The following is a 19,234-nucleotide window of genomic DNA, read 5'->3' as shown; positions in this document are numbered from 1 at the left end:
TTTCTTTCTCCACTATATGCAGATTTCAGTGTCATTGGTTTAACTGCTGACCCCTGCAATAGAATTCTCTCATCAATCGAATGTTTGATACTTGTTGTCCATGTTGTGTTCAAACAGCACAGCTCCAGAAATATCCCAGAAAAGTTTCACTGGCACTTGACATTCAATGGTGTTACCAAGGCTGAATCCCCCATGATCAACATCCTGGGAGTTACAAAACAAAAACAGAATTACCTGGAAAAACTCAGCAGGTCTGGCAGCATTGGCGGAGAAGAAAAGAGTTGATGTTTTGAGTCCTCATGACCCTTCAACAGAATTGAGTAATATTAGGAGAGGGGTGAAATATAAGCTGGTTTAAGGTGGGAGGGTGGGGGGAGAGAAGTTAGGGGGGTGGGGGGGGTGGTTGTAGGGACAAGCAAGCAGTGATAGGAGCAGATAATCAAAAGATGTCACAGACAAAGGAACAAAGAGGTGTTGAAGGTGGTGATATTATCTAAACGAATGTGCTAATTAAGAATGGATGGCAGGACACTGAAGGTACAGCTCTAGTGGAGGTGGGGTGGAAAGACTAACAGGGCATTAAAAGTATAGATTTAAAAAATAATGGAAATAGGTGGGAAAGGAAAAATCTATATAAATTATTGGAAAAAACAAAAGGGAGGGGGAAGAAATGGAAACGGGGTGGGGATGGAGGAGGGAATTCAAGATCTAAAGTTGTTGAATTCAATATTCAGTCCTGGGAGTTAACATTGATCAGAAACGGAACTGGACCAGCCATATAAAAATAGTGGTTATAGGAGCAGGTCAGAGACAAGGAATTCTGTGGAGAGAACTCACCTCTTGACTCCCCAAAGCCTGACCACCATCTACAAGGCACAAGTCAGGACTGTAATGGAATACTCTCCACTTGCCAGGATGTGTACAACTCCAACAACACATGAAGCTCAACACCATCCAGGACAAAGCAGCCCACTTGATTGTCACCTCATCCACCACCTTCAACAGTCATTCCCTCACCACCAATGCACAGTGGCAGCAGTGTGCACCATCTGCAAGATGCACTGCAACAACTAGCAAGCCTTCTTTGACAACACCTTCCAAACCCACAGGCTCTACCTCCTAGAAGGACAAGGGCAGCAGACACATGGGAACACCACCACCTGCAAGATCCCCCCCCAAGCCACTCACCATCCTAACTTGGGAATATATCGCTGTTCCTTCACTGTTGCTTGGTCAAAATCCTGATACTCCTTTCCTAACAGCACTGTGGGTGTACCTACACCACATGGACTGCAGCAGTTCAAGAAGGCAGCTCACAGCCACCTTCTCAAGGGCAATTAGGGATGGGCAATAAAAACTGACCTAGTCAGCTCTGCAAATAGAACTGCACAGAATGAATGTGCAGCACAGAAACAGGTCATTGGGCTCAACTAGTCCATGTCTGTGTTTATGCTCCACACGAACATTATCGCAGGAATGAATCAATAAAATAAAACTTGCAGAATTAGGGAAAAACTGACCACTCAAAGTGAACAAAAAGAGCTGTCAGTTACACAACTTAATCCATTCAGACAGCTTTGTTTAACTTCCACACTGAAACCTGTAACCAAAGTAATTTGGAGCATTTGTGTTAAATTAAGCTTAGTCTAAGATTCCGGCTAGCTGATTTTTAAAAACTTGCTGGGAGTATTTTGACTCTGGGCTTACTGTAAAACTTGTCTTTCTTGGTGACACAGACCCAGGCGATGCGGTGGGCATGAGCTTGTTGGTGTAAAATGCAATGGACCCTGTAGATGGTACAGTGCTGGTGATGGAGGGGATGGAAATTGAGTTCAGTGGTGTTTGTTTCACGATCTGCATAAATTATTTAAGGATTGAATCATTAGTATATATATTTAATTTCTTTTTATGAGACTCCATGTGTCATCTAAAAAGGGAGGTCTGCAAATAGAACTGCATAGAATAAATGTCCAGCACAGAAATAGGACATTGGGCTCAACTAGCCCATGCCAGTGTTTTATGCTCCACATGAACCTCACCCTGTCACTCTTCATTTGACCTTATCAAAATATCCTTCTATTTCTTTCACCCTCATGCTCTTACCCTGCTTCCCCTTAGTTACATCTATTCACCTCCACCTCACCTCAGCATCTTTTCACCTCCATTACTCTTTGCGGTTGGGTAGCAGGGTCATTTGAGACCTCAGGGGGTGGGTGTCTCCAACCTTTTGTGAAGTGCCCCAAGGCCCAGGTAAGGGTCCCACGCTCAGGGTTGTGAGTCATGACCAATGGTGGAACCAATGAATTTTCGGTGGTGATGGGGGAAGAGCCAGGACCTTGAGGTACAACGGCAGAGGACCCTTTGGGGAGAGGACTTGTGTTCCCTTCAAGCACTCATGAGGAAAGCAATAGAAAATCACCTCATGTATTCTTATCCATAATCATATTGCTCGTTTTTCATTGAAGTTGAAAATGGGAGGCTGATTGGGAGGCAAGCAACTGAAGAAGAAATACAAGACTGTAAGCCATGGAGAAATGAACAAAGGACTTGCCCTTGGGCAGATCACTACTACTGCTCCTTATTTGAAGTATACAAGATCCTGAACGGCCTTGACAAGGCAGATGTCGAAAGGATGTTTCCCTCTTGTGGGTGAGTCCAGAAATAGGGGGCACTGTTTTAAAACTAGGGGTCAACCTTTAAGGACAGAGATGAGGAGAAATTTTTCTCTCAGAGGGTTGTGCGACTTTGGAACTCTCTGCCTTAGAAGGTGGTGGGGGTGGGGTCATTGAATATTTTTAAGGCAGAGGTAGATAGATTCTTGCTAGGCAAGTGAATCAAAGGTTATCGAGGAGTGGGTGGGGATGTGGAAATCGAAACACAAGAAGATCAGCCATGATCCTACTGAATGGCAGAACAGGCTCAAGGGGCCGAATGGCCTACTCCTGCTCCTATTTCTTATGTTCTTATGTTCTTAAGGTAGTCAGTTCCATTTTCTCATAACTCTGGGTAAAGAAGTATCTCCTCAATTGCCTATTGGGTTTATCAGCTACTAACTTAGATTTATAACCCCTAGTTCTGGTCTCACTCATCTCTACTTTTACCCTATCAAACCCTTACATAACTTTAAAGACCTCGATTAAGTCACCCTTTGTCTTCTCTTTTCTAGAGAAAAAGAGCCCTAGCCCGTTCAGTTTTTCCTGATGGTTATAAACTCTCGGTTCTGTACCACCCTTATAAATAGTAACTGTTCAGCTCTGAGTCAGAGAGGAAATCCTGTTTTGAATTTCCAGTTTTCTTTTTTCCTGTCTGGCTTTTGCCAGAATTGTTACTGGTAAACCCAAAACAGATTTGAAAAGGGGCGATGGGAGGGAATGGGTGGTGTGAGTCTAATGGGTTCCTACCAATGATCTGCCCCTGGTCATTACATTATTGCTGAGAGACCAACGGAAACACAGAAAAAGTGCCCGCCTATTAAATCAAAACTTGAGTTTTAAAAGTGTCTGTTTGCTCATATTGACGGACATGCATTTTCTTTTATTCTTTCATGGGATGTGAGCATCACTGGCAAAGCCAGTATTTGTTGCCTGTCCCTAATTGACCTTGAACTGAGTGGTTTGCTAGGCCATTTCAGAGGGCATTTAAGAGTTAACCACATTGCTGTAGGTCTAGAGTCACATGTAGGCCAGACCAGGTAATAACAGCAGATTTCCTTCCCTAAAGAGTATTAGTGAACAAGATGGATTTTTATGACAATTGATGATAGTTTCTACTACGATTAGTTTTCAATTCCAGAGTCTTTTTTTAATCAATTGAATTTAAATCCCCCCAGAGTTGCCGTGATGGGATTTGAGGCCTCGACCCCTGAAATAACCTGTGCGTGTGTGCATTTAATTAAAATTCTTGAGGGAATAGATAACCTGAACCCCAATTATGAGCCGAATTTGCCCAAAAGATGGGGAATCCCTCCGTCGGGGCCATAAGTGCTCCTCAGCTCACACAGACGGGTTGGCAGGACCCTGGGCGGGATTTTACCAGCGGCAGCCAGTTAAGAGACTGCTGCTGGGACCGGCGTCCGATTAAGGATGGTGGCCTGCCTCTCAGAACTGCCAGCCCAATCAGAGGGCCGGCAGCTCGACAGCCTTGGCCGCCAGCGATGGAGGTGGCCGCTGCTGAGGTCCCAGGGAGAAGAAGAGGGCGCCTCCATGGAGCCTGCGATATGTACCATCTACAGGAATACGCAGCATTTTACCCCGACAAGCTCATACCCCACAGCATCACCTGGCTCTGTGAACCACCCCACCCCCGCCACCTTGCCTAGAAAGACAAGTTTTACACTAACGCCCAAAGACAAATCCCTCCCAGCGAGTTTAAACAAAGATCTAGAATCTTGGCCCAAGCTTAACTTGACATCCTGGAAGACCAGCTGAGGATAGTTTACTTAATGCCAGGGAGGCTGGACCAGGTGATTGGAGAGATGAACTGGTGTTGGAGCTGTGGGGATGGTCATAGCCACCTGGAAGGGGGTGGGGGGGGGAAGAGAGAGGGCGGGGGCACTTCTGTGGACCATGCAGCAGCCGTAAAGGTAGGCGCCCCCATCCCTGGAACTGTCTGGGAAGCTGCCTCGATATGCCAAGTGGTCTCCCCACTGGCAAGGGCCCATCCTGATGCTGGTAAAATGCCAGCAGGGCAGGAAGTAGCCATTAATTGATCAATTAATTGAGATAATTGGCTGCCCACCTCCGTTCCTGCCATCGGTAATATCCTGTGGCAGTGGGAACGTATTGGGCAGCCCTCCCCAACGCCTTCCACCACCATTTTACTAGGCTTCCCGCCTCCCAGCCTCTCCAGAGCGCTGGTAAAATTCAGCACAATAATGTTCATCGCTGACAGAAACTCTAGGCCCAGGAGAAATGGGCTCAAGCTGAGCAGAGGGGAGTTTTTTTGTCTTATTCGTTCATGGGATGTGGGCGTTGCTGGCTAGGCCAGCATTTATTGCCCATCCCTAATTGCCCTTGTTCAGAGGGCATTTAAGAATCAACCACATTGCTCTGGGTCTGGAGTCACATGTAAGCCAGACCAATTAAGGACAGCAGATTTCCTTCCCTAAAGGGCATTAGTGAACCGGGTGGGTTTTTATGACAATCTGCAATGGTTTTGTGTTCATCATCAGGCTTTTAATTCCAGATTTTTACTGAATTCAAATTTAACCATCTGCCGTGGTGGGATTCGAACCCAAGTCCCCAAAGCATTACAGAGTCACAGAATCACACAGTGTAGAAGAGGCCCTTCGGCCCATCGAGTCTGCACCGACACCTGAGAAACACCAGGTACCCTGGGTCTTCTGGAATACTGATCCAGAGACATATGGCACCACCTCCCCCCTACTGCACATATTTAACCCCTTTATGCAAAGGGTGATAAGCAACAACAACTTATATTTATATAGCATCTTTAATCTTTAATTTATATAACATCTCAAGGCACTTCATAGGAATGTTCACAAAATGAGATGTGAGCCACTTCAGGAGGTGGAAGGGCAGGTGACCAAAAGCTTGGCCAAAGAGGTAGGTGGTGTAAAGGAGAGTCTTAAATGAGAGAGAGGGGCGGAGAGAGGTGGAGAGGTTTAGGGAGGAAATTCCAGAGCTTGGGGCCTCGGCCGCTGAAGGCTACCAATGGTGGAGCAATTAAAATTGTGCTGTGCAAGAGACCAGGATTGGGAAAGCGCAGAAATCTCAGAATGTCGTTGGGCTATGGCAGGTATAGAGATGGGGAGGGGAAGAGGCAATGAAGGGATTTGAAAATAAGGATGAGAATTTTAAAATCCAGGTGCTGCAAGGCCAGGAATCAATGTAGGTCAATGAGCACAATACAAATACGAGCCTTTTATTCTGACTAAGCATTGTGTCTCTACATTGCTTAGAGGGTGGGGCAAGGGAAGGAGCATTTAGTCATGATGGTTGAGTCATCATGGCCTGTGGAGCATGCTTGATGGATCAAATGGCCTTTTCCTGCCCACCAATTTTGTACGTTTGAATAACAACCCCCGGCTTGTAGATAAAAGCAAAACACTGCTGATGCTGGAAACCTGAAACAAAGCGTTAACTCTATTTCTCTCTCTACAGATGCTGCTAGACCTGCTGAGTTTTTCCAGCACTTTCTATTTTTGGCCCACCCTTGCAGAGTTAGTTTGTTATTTTCCTTACCGATCCTTAGTCGTCCATGTGTTGGGTCCTTTGCTCCTTCCTCACTCTCCTGCCAGCCTTCGCTTCTGCTGGCCTCACTGGTGTCACTGAGCTCTGCTTCAGACGAGGCACACTCTGCACGTTGAAGGGCCAAAGCCAGTTTCTCGCGAACCCTTGCAGCCAGCTCCACTTCAGAAACAAAGTTACAAATAAAACTCATTATATATGTACAAAAAAAAAATTCTATCAGGGGCTGCAGGTAGAGAGAAGATGCAAAGTGATTATACATGTTAAGACAGCATCATTCCGGGTGGTTTCCTCTGTCATTCTCCCTTCCCACTCTTGGCTCAGGTAGAGCACAGTTAGGTGCAGAGTTGAGCTTCCTCCATATCCTCGCCTCAGCTACCCTGTATTGCATTCATTTTAACACAGATATTGCAGTAGTAATGACGGTGGGCAGAATTTTACATCCTGGGAGCGAGCGTGCACCCGACCCGATCGGGCGTAAAATAGTCCGCGATGATGTCAGGCGAGCGTCCCGGCCTCATCACGCACTCGCGCGATATTTCGGTCGGCGGGCCCGCCCGAGAGTTGGTAGTGCGCCCACCAACGATTAAGAGGGCTGTTAAGTCCATTCATCAATTAGCTCAGCAGTATTTTTTTGCTGCCCGCCCAACATTACAGTGGTGGGCGGGTAAATCGGCCAGGCAGCCTTTGGATTTTTTACGGGCGGGATGAGGTTTCCAATAGTAATCAAAAAATGAATAAACAGTTTTAAACATCATTTCTAATATGTCCCTGTTAATGCAACTGAGTCACACGTGGAGACGTTTCCCTTATTTTTAAAATTGGAAATGGAGAGTTCCAATCTTTTCAAAGCCGTTCTGTCAGTTTCAGTGTCAATTTCACTGAGTTTCTGCACTGCTGCTTCTGACCTTCGGGCAGCTTCGTGGATCTGTTTTTCTTTTTGAAAAGTCTGCCAGAAAAGCGAAGCTGCCCAAAGGTAACCAGGAGCACAGCAACTGTCAGGAGAGTGTTCTTGCTTGAAAAATGGTAACCGAATTCCCTACAATTTTAGAACCAACTGGATGTTGGGGTGTGTGTGTGCGTATGTGTGTGGGTGTGGTATGTGTGCATTGTGTCTGTGTGTGTGTGTGTGTGTGTGGTGTGTGTGTGTGTGTGGATGTGTGTGTGTGGTATGTGTGTGTTGTGTGTGGGTGTGTGTGTGTTTTGTGTGTGTGGTGTGTGTGTGTTGTGTGTGTGTGTTGTGTGTGTGTGCGGGTACGGGTGTGTGTGTGTGTGGTATGTGTGTGTTGTGTGCGTGTGCAGGTGTGGGGGTGTGTGTGGTATGTGTGTGTTGTGTGTAGGTGTGTGTGTGTGGTGGGTGGGGGGGTTGGGGGGAGGTTAGCTACAGAGTCGAATTGTTTTGTAAGTGTACTAGTTTTTTTGTAGCCATTTTCCTAACATCAGTTGATTGCTCTGTGATTAATTATCCTTAGAGAATCAGTATTGGGCTTCTAATTTCACCATTGCTACAGTCTCTTTGCCTGCTACATACAGGTGTAATGAAAGAAAAACAAAACCTATATTTATACAGCACCTTTCACAATGTTCCAAACTGCTTTACAGCTAATTAAGTATTTTTGAGTTGTAGTCACTGATATAATGTACGCACTGCTATAATGGAGACAATGTTGTCAAATGGCAGAGCAGGTTCGAGGGGCCAAATGGCCTACTCCTGCTCATAATACGTATGTCATTCTGGGATGGATGTGATGAACTGGGCTAGATGACCTTTGTCATCCATAATTATCTTGTGAATAGAGGGTGAGATCAGGGCTGGAGTTCTGTTTATTTTGTTGCTAATGAAAGTTTACTCTGAGTTGGCTTTATGGAGTGAGATTGCCAGGACAGGAGTGCATAATGGGCTCATGGTGAATGTGTAACCTGTTTTATATTGTACAGGATTCTCAAGAGTATTTCCATTGACTTCAATCTTGTCCTTTTGTCTACTTACCTATTATCCCACACTATCTTGGTGCTTTTTTATGAGTTTTTTGAGATATTGAAATATTGTGATGAAGTTGTGTTGCACAGAGACACCTGAAGGCTCCAATGCTTCTCGCTGACAGTGAAGACCTATGTTGTTCAGTCATTCCACTTTGACGCTCAGGAGCCATTTAATCTTTCTATCTTGTGACATTACTGATAAAATAGAATCCAATTACAGCCCCCATTTGAAATAATTATATTGAATAATAACATGTACCCAGGCAGAAGAAAGTTTTCTTCTACTTCTACAGAATGGAAAGGAGCTTGTGCAGTTTACGTGGGTTGCAAGTATTGAATCTTTCCCCCAAATGTGAATTTACTCTCACCACATCCGTATGGTGCAATGTGCAGAACATGTTAATGAGGTGAGGCAGTCACCAAAATCAGTGGTATCGTCTGCACAGTGATATAAATAACTAATGGGATATTTTCCTCTTAAATTAACAGTATTTACAATGCTGTTAAAGTAAAATTTGTACTTTCTGGTTTGTTTAATAGTCATGGTGGGATCACCTATAGGGCTCGCACAAACTTACACAGCACTACAGTGTTGCTGTTTTTTAATATTAATGACCCACGCTGCATATTTTTAACGATGATATTTGTAACCAGATGCCAACAATGGGCATTATCATTTTACTAGGACTTTTATGTTATTGTTTGGTGAATTGATTGGTGAATCTTGAAGTGGGAAAAAATATCATGTGCGATTGAGGGGAAGGTTAAAGTGGGGGGTGGTGGGAGGAGTGGATTATGGGGCCTGAAAACAGGAGAAGCACTGGGGCGCATGATTTCTCTCCCTGGCCCTGGATGTGCCCCAAGACTCTAAGCAATTAGAAATCACAGAACTGATGATAACTTGCCCTTTTATGTGATTAGTCTCACTGCAAAAATCCTTGAAAAATGTAAAACTCTTGATGTGTAACAGGGGGCTGAATGTTATGTCCCGTGGGCAGGCACACGCCCGACCCGATCAGACACAAAATCGCATGAGGAAACATCGGGTGAGCATCCCGACATCATTGCGCACTCACGCTGATATTTCGCTCGGCGGGCGCACACAGAAGTCGGATGCGGGCCCGCCGACAATTAAGAGGGCAATTAAGCCCATTAACGGCACAATTGCCTCCAATTTGTCGTGGCCCGTCCAACCTTATGGTTGGCGGACGGGCGAATCAACCAGGTGGCCTTTGCATTTTTCATCAAACCTCATCCAAGGGCGGGATGAAATTTCCATTATGAAATAAAATAAAAATAAATATCTGTGGACATCATTTTTATTAGCTGTATTTTCAGGTGATTGATTGTGATGCATGGACATTTTTACTGTAGCTTTTTAAGCCTTTATTTGAGCATTTTCAGGTCTGCAGCTCCATGAAGGAGGCTGCTCCCTGCCTTCAGGGAGCTTCCTTGTTGCGCTCACCCGCGCCCACAGAAACATCATCGCCCGCCCTCACCCCGGCAGCACTGAGGTTTTCAGCACGCGTTTCATGCTGGCCTTTAATTGGCCAGCCAGCACGAAATCGCAGTCGGGGGCCAATCACAGTCAGCGGCCCGTTTCCTGACTGCTCCTGGGCCCGCCGATCGCGCCCACCCGCCAAAGGTAAAATTCAGGCCTGGGTTTTTAAGGGTGCACTAGGTTCATCGTTATTGTTGAACAACTTCACTGGCTCTGAAAAACTAATTTATGTTTTGGGAATGTCAAACTTCTCCATTAGGATAAAAGCAATCGCATTTCGATTTTCAAAAGTTTTATGATATTTTATCTTCTACCATGATTCCTCTCCCCCCCACATCCCCACCCACCCCCCTCCCCTTAGGGCAGAGGCTCATTCAGGGGACAGGGTAAATCAAAATGTACTGTACATTTAGCTATTCTATTGCAACCCAGGGAATGCTTTATGCCTTGACTGAGTGTCTGCAACATAAACTTCTACATTTCCAGCACTGCTCCAAAAACGAACACTTCCAGAAAACTGAGATGCTGGAGAAGGTACAATAAACATATCAGAACTGAGAGCTTATAGCTAATAGGAATGATGGAACAGGCTGAGGCTCTTTTCTCTGGAAAAGAGGAGGTGGAGTGAAGCATTGATAGAGATCTTGAAGACTATGGAAGTGTTTGATACTTAGACATAGAGAATATGTTGTCACTCAAGAGGGAGACCCTAGTTATCAGTTGTAAATATAAGATAGTCACTAATAAATCCAACAGTGAATTCTTCTTTATTCAGAGAGAGGTTAGGATGTGGAACTCACTGCCACAGGGAGTAGTCGAGATGATTAGCATTGATGCATTTAAGGAAAGCAAGGGAAACATATGAGGGATGAAAGGAATAGAAGGATATGGTGATATGGTTATAGGAAGAGGGAATATAGGGAATATTTAGGCATAGACCAGTTGGGCTGAATGGCTTGCTTCTGCAACTGTAAATTCTATGTATTTCCTCTTTAAAATGCTGATCACCCTGCAGGATATTTCCAATTTACAGCTTTTATGCCTGATTCACACTATTGATTTCAATCCAGCTCTTACAGTGGCTGGAATATTTTTTCAATCGGAATAGCAGTCAGACTTCTAACCTGTTCCTACTTACTATCTTTATTGAGCCGCTTGTCTTTGTCAAGGTGGGTTTCAGGTTGCTGGTTCATCTTTTCACCAAGTCTCTTTTCATTTTCACTGTTGCTGCCTTGAAGGTTCTCCTCTGTGTGTTCTTCCTTTAGTTCACTACTGAGCACGTCTTCCCATCTCAGGTCTGCAGACTCCTTGTCGATCGATAATTGCTGCACAACATCGGGTCTATCTTTCGTTGACGTCTCTTCGTTATTTATTATTGGATTCAGTGCTTTGCTGTCATTGCCAAGCACCTTCTCTGTATCTTGCACAATTGGCATTTCTCCTTCAATGCTGTTGGGATGGTTGTCAAGGATTTCAGCTTCATTTCTCAGGAAACCTGGCAATAATGTTCACAGTTTGTTTTCCCATAAATATAAAAACAACATCACCAACTTTGCATTGATTACATTGGGGTTTTGACAGGAAAGGCAAGAGTGAGTTAAAGCAAGTGGCACAAGTGCGGTATGGCTTATAACCAGCACTTTTACCTTGTATCCCTATTGGTTGCGCAACTGAAATTAAAATGATAAATGACATACAATAGTGGTCAAAGGCACTACCTGGTGTAACACTGAGCCATAGAGTGGAATCATTCAGTCCCTTTGGCGGTGGGCATCATGGCAGGTGGGGGCAGGAGGGTGGGGAGACGACAATATAGCGAGAAGGCCAAAAATCGGTTTCACACCCTTGTGAATCCAGTTTGCGGTCACCTGCTCCATCCATCAGTGTCAGGCCCATTTCCCACCCCTGTACTTTGGGACCCTAATTTCAATACTTTAGCATCTCAATATAAATCTTGCTTGCTGGAATCATCACCCCCACGGCAAATTTACCGCCCATGACTTCGGAACGCCGTGCTTCACAACTGCCTTTAAAAGGCGTGTACCTGGGGACCTGAACTTCGAGGTGAACTTGGAGGTGAGTGCACACAACCCTGCTCAGCGCTCGCGAGGATCACCCACAGCACATCAAGGAAGAGGCACCAGGCATTTGGCGGTGGTGGTGGTGGTGGTGGTGGTGGGGGGGGAACGCACAGGAAAGTCGCTTTATCCTGGCAGGCTTTCAGTGCATTGCCGGGGCAAAGGCTCTAGTCTGGGTCAGCCCATGGTCAGGAGGGTGGTTGGGGGTTGGTGTTGGGCGGCAAGGCAGCACAGGCTGAAGGGGGAACACCAGCACACGCCGGGGGGCCGGGAGGGAGGGTGGGAGGTGGGAGCGGGTGAGGGAAGCGGCCACGCACTTGGAAAATCTTGTCAGAAGTGAGCTTACTTCCACAGCTGAGACCGTTCAGCAGCAGCTCCATTGACATGTTTGAAGTTGGGCATCAGAAGCTTTTCTGCCCACTCAAGCAACGCAGAAGCATGAAAGTGCCACCAAATGCTCCAGATCTTTTCACCCCTCAAGTTCACACTGCAAAATAATGTGTTTTAGGGGGCAGCAGAGCAATTGGCCGACTGGGCAAGTTGCACAATCCCCTTGTGAATGGTGGTCATGGCACAGTCACTGGTGGAGGTGCTCACAGCCCCTTGCAATGTCTTTATTCAGGTTTGGACCAGTATCCATTATGGTTCAAGCTAACAGCACAGCCTTGCAGTGGGGGTTAGGAGAATGTCTGCTCCTGAGCTGAGAGCACAGCATGCAGTCCAATGGGCAAAGCGGGTGCCAATCAGTCAAGTGGCGCAGGGCGGAGGTGGGTGGGGTTTCAGACAGCCAATGAGTGTACTACACACTGGCCATCCAAGTGGTGGCCAGCACTCTCCTGCATGCCTGAAGGGGCCTTCAGACTTAACCAAGAGAGGTCCTTAGGACACATGTGCTAACCTACGTGTCTCTCTCTTTGATCCTGCAGGAGGAGAACATCGGGATCATGGATCCTGGTGTTTAGCTGTATGCCACACAGCTTACAGGGAGCAGAGAAGAAGAGTGCAGCCAAGGCACCTGGCTTGGCAAAGGGAGAAGCAGCTCCCTCAAGATGAAGGGGTGGCAGGACCTGCTGCACACACAGCTGACGATCCACAGGGAGCCGTCGCTTGTAGATGCCTCGCTAGACCCAGCGTCTATAGACGGCAACTGTCATTCCTGCAGATGACTCAGAATCAATGTCACTGAAGACTGCACATGTCTAGGGTGCTGGTTGGTCACATATGCCACCTGCTGCAGGAATTGATGCCACAGGGGCATGGTGGGCATCCACTGCCAGCGGTCATGAAAGTGACTACGGCGTTCCATTTTTATGCCAGTGGCTCCTTCCAGGGCTCCACAGGTGACCTGCGCAGAATTTTGCAAGCCTCCACGTACAAGTGTATCCAGGAGGTCATGGACGCCATCTTCACGAAGGCACACAACTTTGTGCGGTCCAATCAGGATCAGGAAAGCCAGGAAGCAAGAGCACTGGAACTTACGTAGATCTCAGGTTTCCCACAGGTGCAGGGTGCCATTGGCTGCACTCAGGTGGCACTTAGATCTCCATGGCAACAAACATTCCAGTATGTGAACCGCAAGGGCTTCCACTCGCTGAACGTTCAGCCGGTCTGTGACCACAACAAATACATCCTACAGGTCTGCACACCATTCCCAGGGAGAGTCCACGGCTCCTACATCCTTAGCGGGTCTCAGATCCCTGACATCTTCCAGGGTCCACAGAAGCTGCAGGGTTGGCTCCTCAGGTACAAGGGCTACTCACAGAGAGGATGTGGCAGATGACGCCTGTGCGGTGGCCTCAGACTCCAGCAGAGCGAAGGTACAACGAGGCTCATGCTGTGACCTGGGCTTTTGTGAAGCAAATGGTAGGCATTTTGAAACTGAGGTTCTGGTGCCTCGAGCACTGCATACAGTCACCAGGGGGTGTCACACAACATTGCTGCTTGCTGCGCGCTACACAACCTGGCGCTGCAATGGGGGAAGGGCCTGGCTGAGGAGGAGATGGAGGAGCTACATGTCTCATTCAATGAGGAGGACATCGAAGGGGATGACGGTGATGAGGTCCTTGAAGGCGAGGATGCCGGTGATGAGACCATCACACCAGCCAGATGCGGCAGACGCACTCAGGAGGCCCTCATAGCCGCAAGATTCATGGAGGATGATGACGAGATGCAGTGAGGACAGTCCTCACCTTGCATCTGTGAACATTTGACTCCTGTGTGGCTGATGGCAGCGGACATACCCTCAGTGCTCAGGCTCATGTCATGGAGACGCAGCGGAGGCCCTAATAATCGCTAGATACCAGGAGGATGATGATGACATGCAGTGTGAATGTCTGATTCCTGTCTGGCTGAGGGCAGCTCACTTGCGCTCTGTGATCAGGGTCATATCATTGAGATGCCGCTGTGAGACTTTAAATGCACCTGATTCTTTGTCAGCTTTCAGCACCTGACCCCTTCATGTGCACTGGGTTACCAGACCAGTCACAGATGCTGAAGAGATGGGGGGCCAGATGCTGAGAGCACACAGAGAGAATGAGGGAACTCTGTGACACCTGCCCAGGATATTCTGGCAGCAATGACCAGCACCATCGAGGTGCAGGCATCACTAATGTGTCCAGTGAGTGTGAAGCTCGACCATCTCTTTGGTCTGAAGGTTACACACTGCACAGGGAAGAGGCCCTGGACTGAGACACCTGCTTTTATCCTGTGCAGGAACCAAGGTTTCACATCTGAGTGACACGAACACTGCTTATCAGAACAAGGAGCCATTGGCAAGGAGACATTCTTGGGTGTGTACTTACAATTGTCAACCTTAAGTACAAGTGATTAACACCCATGCTCACATTGTGCAACTAAATCTTCTTGGTCTTTCTAACCCTGCCGCTACACCTTGGAATCTCGAGCTAGGGGAAGCCATGGTTCACTTACCTGATCACTGCCCAGTGGTTCCTGACTGTGGATACAGTATTGGTTGAGAATTGGATTAAGCTGAGCTGTGTTGGAATAGCTTGCCAGTACCATCTCGGCCCATACTGTCCATCTAGGCTCATCAAGGAGTTACATATAGCTCTTGGGGCGAAAGGGATCAAAGGGTATGGGGAGAAAGCGGGAGCAGGCTATTGAGTTGGATGATCAGCCATGATCATAATGAATGGCGGAGCAGGCTCGAAGGGCCAAATGGCCTCCTCCTGCTCCTAGTTTCTATGTTTCTATGTTTCTATACTGACCATCTCGGCCCATACCTTCCATATAGGTCCCTAGGCCCCATACTCGTCATTTAGGCTCATACTGGCCATTTAGGTCCATACTATCCATCTAGGCCCATAATGACCATAGTGGCTGTCAAGGCCTATACTCCCTGTCTAAGCTGACATGTGAAGAATGCTACAGAGATATTGCAGTGGGAATGGACCACAGCAACAGTCTTAAGGAAAAATTAGGAGAAAAACTGGACCTTAAAACAAAATGTTAACAGTCAGGTGCACATTTTCACTTTGGATGGAAAATGGATTGAAATGTGCACTGCACATGCTCCCTGTTTTGTCACCAGGAAAACACATTTTCACGGTGTCATCTATTAAATAATTTATGGTAATAATGTGGACACAAGTGTAACCTGATTGTTGTAAACTTTGACTTCAATGAGAAAAAAACGGGGAGAGATGTAAACTGGGGAGAGACGTAAAACGGTGAGAGATGTAAAACGGGGAGAGATGTAAACTGGGGAGAGATGTAAACTGGGGAGGGATGTAAAACGGGGAGAGATGTAAAGTAGGGAGAGATGTAAAACGGTTGCCGATTCCCCTTCTTTGCACTATCGCAGGGTCACTGACAGCCTTCTTCACTCTGATTTCAGTAGGTCCACACATAATTAGTAAATTAAATAACACTCTCATTACTCACCATCTTCCACTGCTTCATTCTGTGTTACAGAGACCACATCTCCATCTTCCAGGTCAGTTGTTTTCTTCTGCCTTCTCTCTTTCTCCTGTGCCTTCTGCCGAACATCTTCAGTCACATGATCAACAAATTTTTCACCCTTTACCTCAGCATCCTCGCTTGCTTCCCTTCTCCTTACTTTCCTCTTTCTTGACTTCTTCCTCATACTCCTGCCTCTGTCAGAGTCATGGCTGTCCCCACTTCCCTGATCAATGTTACCCTTATCTGCTCCTATAGAAACCTTCTTCCAATGCCCTCCCTGTTTTTCCAGTAGTTCCCTTGAAGTATTTTCATCGTTACCGGCAGATGCCCGGTTACAGCACTCAGTGTCATCGACCCTCTCCGCTCTTGGACACGACTTCTTCTTAAATGTCTTTCTCATTGAAATCCCCTCTTTCCCCCTCCTATCTCCACTATCAGAATCCAGACTCGACGTAACATTATTCACCTTCAATGTCCATCCACCTTTCCGTTTTATGTTCTGCTGCACTCCACCATACAACAGGTTGGTGTTGCTTCTGTCCTCTCCCGAACAGGCTGGAGTTCCCTTTGATTTAAGTATTTCATGATCAGAGCTACCAGAAGTTCCATCACTCATGGTTATCTTGCCATCTGTCTCACATTCGCCATTGCTCCTGAGTGAACTGTACTCCGACATTGCCAGCACCGACCTTGGCGTCAGTCCTGTGGAAGAAAAGTGCACAATTTATTTTAAACAAAGTATGTATTGATTAGGCTAATTATTATTCTATCAAGTATCCTGTATGCTTTCCTGTTCTCCATTTTAATACAGCATGCATGTTGGAAGGGTCGACTGTGCCAACCATTATACAGCTAGCAAGGCTGGGCAAACTGTTTTTATTTACTGCTCTGAGTTCTTGCACTGTGACACGAGAGAGTCAAAAGGCAGATTCCGTAAGTAAAGCTTCTCAGATTCCAAAAATAAAATTCCTCAAACAAATTAGAAACAAGGGGCTGGATTTTACCAACCCTCTGGAGATGGGCTGGGAGTGGGGAGGCCTCGTGAAATGGCAGCTGTAGGTGTTGAGGGGTTGACAGGAGCTCCTTATTCTCCCCACCACACCGCGATATTTTCAGAGGCAGGAACCTCTTCCCACCAACCAGAATTAAACCAATTAAGTTGCTCCCCCTCCTCCGCCGCCCCGGCAGCATTTTATTGGCGTTAGGAGGAACTGCTGCCATGTGGGGAGACCACCGGCTAGACCTCAGCAGTTTCCCAGCGGACTCCTGGTGGGGGAGGCCCTCCTTTATGGCCGATCCATGACCCACGGACTGGCAATGGCTAACCCAGGCAGCTGTAGCGCTGCTGCAGGAGATTACACCCTTCTCCTATCAGCAGGATATATTGCCTGGTCCCAGCATGGTAAATAAGAAAAAAAAAACTTACCTGGCCTTCCAGGGGGCCCCAACATGGAGGTGCCCTCTTCTGCTCCCAGCAGCCTCAGCAGTGGCCATTTCTATTGGTGACGCTGCCGAGGCTGCCAAGTTGCCAGCCTTCTGATTGGGCTGGCAGCTCTGGTTGGTGGCTGCCACCTTTAATTGGACAGGGCTGGTAAAATGCTGCCCGGGGTCCCAATGCCCGTGTGGGCTAGGGTCCTGCTATCAGTCTCAGCGGTGGGACTACCTACCTTATGGAAAAGTTCCAGACAAGTTTTTTAATTAAATGTTAGCTCTCAATGACTAAAATAAACATTTGTAAGAAAGTAAAAATGTAAATGATTCTTTACCTCTAGTTTTCTTATTCTTCCGTTTCCTCTTGTTTGTCCTTTCTAATTCATCTTATTTTTTTTTTATTTCTATTTTTATTTTTGTGCTACCTCCAGACTCACCTATTCCAACGCACTCCTAGCTAGTCTCAAACATTCTCGCCTCCATAAATTTAAGGTATTCTAAAGCTCTGCTGCCCATGCCATAACTCGCAGCAAGTCCTTGTTCCTCTTTGGCCCCTGTGCTCACTGATGTGCGATGGTTTCCGGTCAAGCAACATATTGATTTTAAAATTCGAATCCTTGTTTACAAATCCCGCCATGGTCTTGCTCTTACCTATCTCTGATCTCCTCAATTCCCTCCACGATATCTGCACTCCTTTTACTCTGGCCTCTTGTGCATCCCCCATTTTAATTGATCCACTGTGGTGGTTGTGATCTCAGCTACTTAACCCCCAAGCTTTAGAATTCACTCCCTACACCCCTCCAAGCTTTTGATCATCTGACCTAATATCTCCTTATGTAGGTCGGTGTCATACTTTGTTTTATAATGCTCCTGTGAAGCACCTTGTGTTGGCTTATTACACGAAAGTCACTATATAAACATTAGCTGTTGTTGTAAGTTCACTCAATTTTACTCCTTACTCCTCTTGTTGGAACTTGCCACATTTTAAATGTTAAACTAACCTTTCTTCTTCACTCATCTGTACTAAGCCCCCACCCAGGAAACAGGGCCAGGTTGACGTGGACGTGGGGGCGGGGGCATGCAGTTGGAAGTGTTGCCCAGCTGAAATTGAAGGAAAAACCAGTAAAACATGAGAAATGACTGGCACTGGTCCAAACTGGTCTTGTATACCTTAAAATGGATCTCCAGTTTGGACCAGTATCACTCATTTCCAAGTTTTACTGGTTTTCCTTTTGGCGACAGGGCTGACTCTCCTCTCCTCAGGCACATTGTTCAACAAGGAACACAGTACGATGCGGACTACTAGCCGCAAGAAGGTGTATCACCTCCCTGTGTCGCAGCTCCTCACAAGAAGAAAGACTTGCGTTTGTAAAGCACCTTTCACAACCCTAGGAATCCCAAAGCTCTTTAAAACCGATGAAGTTCTTTCGAAGCGTGGTGACCTGTAGTAAAGGAGGGAAGTTGGGCAGGCAACTTGCTCATGGATAATGTGTCCTTTTCTGATGTTGGTGGAGGGATAAATATTGGATGGACACTGGGGAGATCTCCACTGACTCTTCTTCAAAATTGTGTGATGGGGTCTTTTACACGCAGCTGAGAGGGTAGACAAGGCCTTGGTTTATCGAAAAGGCAGCAACCCTGACAGTGGGGCACACCTTCAATCCGGCACTGAAGTGGCAGCTTGGATGATGTGCTCAAGTCTCTGCAGTGGGATTTGAACCCACAACCGCTTGAGTCGGGGGACAGAGAAACCTACTAAGCCACAGCTGACACATAAACCCGTGGATAAAGAGCCAATTCAAAAAGTAATGCATAGCTGTGCCTGCAGCAGCTTAAAGTCTCCCACTGCATCAAAATCAAAACCACTTCAATGCTCTATAATTCGTTCCTGCCCAAAGTCTTCAAACTGGGGCATTCCTTAACTCCCTCAACCTTCCCTTCCTCTTGTGGGCTTTTATAAACCCAAGTTTGTCAGCTCTCCATTACGTCCTGATACACCTCACCCACTTTCCTACTATCTTCACTCTGCGGTGATGTCCTGCTCGATGAGATTTGGCTGTTCACCTTGGCCTCTCAATCCAAAAACAGAAAAGAAGAAACCACTTGTGTTT

At 46.6% G+C, this 19,234-nt stretch overlaps 1 protein-coding gene across 1 annotated transcript in view; it reads right to left on the bottom strand.

Annotated features, from left to right (window-relative positions):
- LOC144686128 (uncharacterized) overlaps window positions 1-16,443 on the bottom strand; it is a 32,198-nt gene extending 15,755 nt beyond the window's left edge. The window contains exons 1-3 of the mRNA XM_078551272.1: window positions 15,675-16,443; window positions 10,832-11,188; window positions 6,204-6,371 (exon numbers count right to left, since the gene is read on the bottom strand). Coding sequence (XP_078407398.1) covers window positions 6,204-6,371; window positions 10,832-11,188; window positions 15,675-16,368 — 1,219 coding nt within the window. The 5' untranslated portion in view covers window positions 16,369-16,443. The remainder of the gene's footprint in view (window positions 1-6,203; window positions 6,372-10,831; window positions 11,189-15,674) is intronic.
- Between the last annotated feature and the right edge of the window lie 2,791 nt (window positions 16,444-19,234).

The sequence above is a fragment of the Cetorhinus maximus genome, chromosome 10 (genome assembly GCF_964194155.1).
Source record: "Cetorhinus maximus chromosome 10, sCetMax3.hap1.1, whole genome shotgun sequence".
Classification (NCBI taxonomy): Eukaryota; Metazoa; Chordata; class Chondrichthyes; order Lamniformes; family Cetorhinidae; genus Cetorhinus; species Cetorhinus maximus.
This window is presented reverse-complemented; position numbering and strand designations above follow the sequence as displayed.